This window comes from Equus quagga, chromosome 14, assembly GCF_021613505.1.
Source record: "Equus quagga isolate Etosha38 chromosome 14, UCLA_HA_Equagga_1.0, whole genome shotgun sequence".
Classification (NCBI taxonomy): Eukaryota; Metazoa; Chordata; class Mammalia; order Perissodactyla; family Equidae; genus Equus; species Equus quagga.
The window spans coordinates 25,061,764-25,064,659 of NC_060280.1; the positions used below are offsets into that span (position 1 = coordinate 25,061,764).

Here is a 2,896-nt window from a genome sequence, read left to right on the forward strand (position 1 = left end):
CATTTTTTCTTTTGCAAAGTTAGAGAAAAGAGATCCATTCATGTTTCGGAAGTCAAGATATAACGCTATGTATTCTTAGTATGGAATGGGAAACAAAAGAAAATCTAAATAATGTGTGAATGAAGGAAAAAGATGAGTAAGAATAACCATTTCTCAGATCCTTATATATTATTTATTTTCAGATAGCTCCTTTATCTTTTGTTACTAGCTAGAATGTTCAGACATCAGCCAGTATGGAATTACAAAAAATGGTCAGAAATATTAAGCATACAGTTGGCTCTCCATATATGGGTGTCTACATCCGCAGATTCAACCAACTGCAGATGGAAAGACCTACAATGATTACATCTGTACTGAACATGTACAGATTTTTTCTCTTGTCATTATTCCATGAATAATATAGTACACCAACCATTTACATAGAATTTACATTGGATTAGATATTATAAGTAATTTGGAGATGATTTGAAGTACACAGGAAGATATGTGAAGGTTATGAGCAAAAATTAAGCCATTTTATATAAAGGACTTGATCATCTGTGGATTTTTATATCCTTGGGGGCCTGGGAACCAATTCCTCATGGATACTGAGGGACAAGGGTATATTAGTAAATTTATCATCAATTTTGAATTTTAATGCCTCCACTTAAACAACATGGTCAGTCAAGAATCAGGTGACATCTTGTTTTCTCTATAAAATCAGCCCCTCATTGATCTTTTACAGTCTACAGTCAGACTCCTCCTCCTTTAACAGTTGGAACAATGTGATTTTCATCCAACCCATACGCTAAAACCACTGAGCTTGGGTTTCTGTTGCTGTTTCTCCTTACCACTACCAAACAATCATCCTTTATGATCACAGTTTTGATCATTTATTTAAGCATTCTGTCTCTCTCTCCTTCCTTCATTAGGTTAGGTACTTCTGGAGGGGAAGGCCTGAGTATTTTTTATTTTTGAACTTGTGGTGCCTAGCACACTGCTTGGCATGTAGTAGATCCTGAGCAGCACTTTTAAATTGGTTGTCCCTTCTGATATAGAGACGATATCATTCCCCAGCAATGACACGCTGCACCCAAAATCGCTTGCGCAGGGCAGCCTAGATCTGCCGGGATTTGAGACTGTAGACAAGAGGGTTGAGCAGTGGTGTCATGAGGAGGTAAGCATTACTCATTGTGGTGTATACAACTGGGGAGATGTCCTGGGTGTAATGATGCAGCACAGCCAAGCTGATGAGGGGCACGTAAAAGACAAGCACTGTGCATAAGTGACAGGCACAGGTATGCAGTGTTCTCCAGTTTCTGTCTTGAGTCCCCATCCTCATAATAGTGCCCAAGATCTTCATATATGAAGCTAGGATGAAGATAACATCCACTACAAATGTGCAGAGTACAAAAACCCATCCATAGGCACTGCTGAAAGTGATATCCCCACAGGCCAAGTTCAGCATATCTGGGTGGTAGCAGTAGGAGTGTGAGAGGATATTGGCCCCACAGAAGGGAAAAGTCCTGAGGAAAAAAGGCAAAGGGGCCAGCAAAGTGGTAGCTCGTAGGAGAGCAGCTCCACTAAGGCAAGCAACAGTGTAGTGGGTCAGGATCCTGGTATAGTGTAGCGGAGCACAGACAGCTATCAAGCGATCAAAGGCCATGGCCACGAGGACACCTGATTCCACTGAAGAGAGTGTGTGGATGAAGAACATTTGAGTTAGGCAGGCATCCAGGCCGATGTGGTGGACATCAAACCAGAAGATAGCCAAGACGCTGGGCATTGTGGATAATGAAAGGCCGAGGTCAGTAAGGGCAAGCATGGCCAAGAAATAGAACTGAGGTTCATGAAGATTCTGTTCTGCTCTAACCAGGATGAGCAGAAGTGAATTACCCGCAAGGGATACAAAGTACAGGAGACAGAAGGGGATGGAGATCCACATATGTGCAGCCTCCAGACCAGGAATACCAATGAAAGAGAAGGTGGGCCGACCAGAGGCAGTGTTATTAAAAGCCAACATGGTAAGAGGTAGGTAGAACTGTAGTCCAGGGTGCTTACAGACCTATAAAAGAGAAATCACGTGTCAGGAAAGTTGAAAACCAAGTGTAAAGTAAATAAATTTTTACTTCACAGAGTTATGAAATTAAGATGGGCAACTCAAAATTGAGATTATATTTTTAACTTCATAATTATTTCTTTTGACATGTAGATGGCATCTAAGCACATGAAGAGATGCTCAATATCATTAATTATTAGGTAAATGTAAATGAGAAAAAAATAAGATACCATTAGAACAGCTGGAATTAAAAAGACTGAAAACATCACGTGTTGGGTGAGGATAGAGAGCAACTAGAACTCTCATTCGTTTGCTGATGGAAGGTGAGGGGTACGGCCTTTTTGAAAAGCAAGTTTGGCTGTTTCTCATAAAGCTACAGATGCACTTACCATGCAGTTAGCACTACCTAGCAATTTCATTCCTAAGAACTTGCCCAAGAGTAATACAACACATGTCCACACAAAGACTTGTACACATTTATTCATAGCCGCTTTATTCATAACAGCAAAAAATTGGAAAGAAACCAAATACGCATCCACTATTGAATGGATAAACAAATTGTGGCAGATCCATAAAATTTAAATTAAAAAGGAAGAAATTACTGATAGATGATACAGCGTGAATGGATCATTTATGCTATATGAAAGAAGGCAAATACAAAAGATCAAATACTGTATGATCTCATCTATATGATTTCTAGAAAAAACAAAATCATAGCAATAGTTGATCAGATGTTTCAGAGGTGAATAGGGAGTTTGAAGATATGGGCTCCAAACAAGCATTTTTTTGGGAGATGAAAATGTTTCATACTGTAGCTGATGTACTGATTACATGACTATATATTTTTAAAACTCATCA

The 2,896-nt window shown here is 39.4% G+C and overlaps 1 protein-coding gene across 1 annotated transcript; it reads right to left on the reverse strand.

Moving 5' to 3' along the window:
• Positions 1 to 1,096: 1,096 nt before the first annotated feature.
• On the reverse strand, positions 1,097 to 2,002 carry LOC124251991 (olfactory receptor 51G2-like). The gene has a single exon (XM_046685020.1). The coding sequence runs from the start codon at positions 2,000 to 2,002 to the stop codon at positions 1,097 to 1,099; it is 906 nt and encodes a 301-aa protein (XP_046540976.1).
• Between the last annotated feature and the right edge of the window lie 894 nt (positions 2,003 to 2,896).

Excerpts from the sequence above, each read along its gene's own strand:
- LOC124251991 (XM_046685020.1), bottom strand. The coding sequence starts at position 2,002 with ATGTTGGCTTTTAATAACACTGCCTCTGGTCGGCCCACCTTCTCTTTC.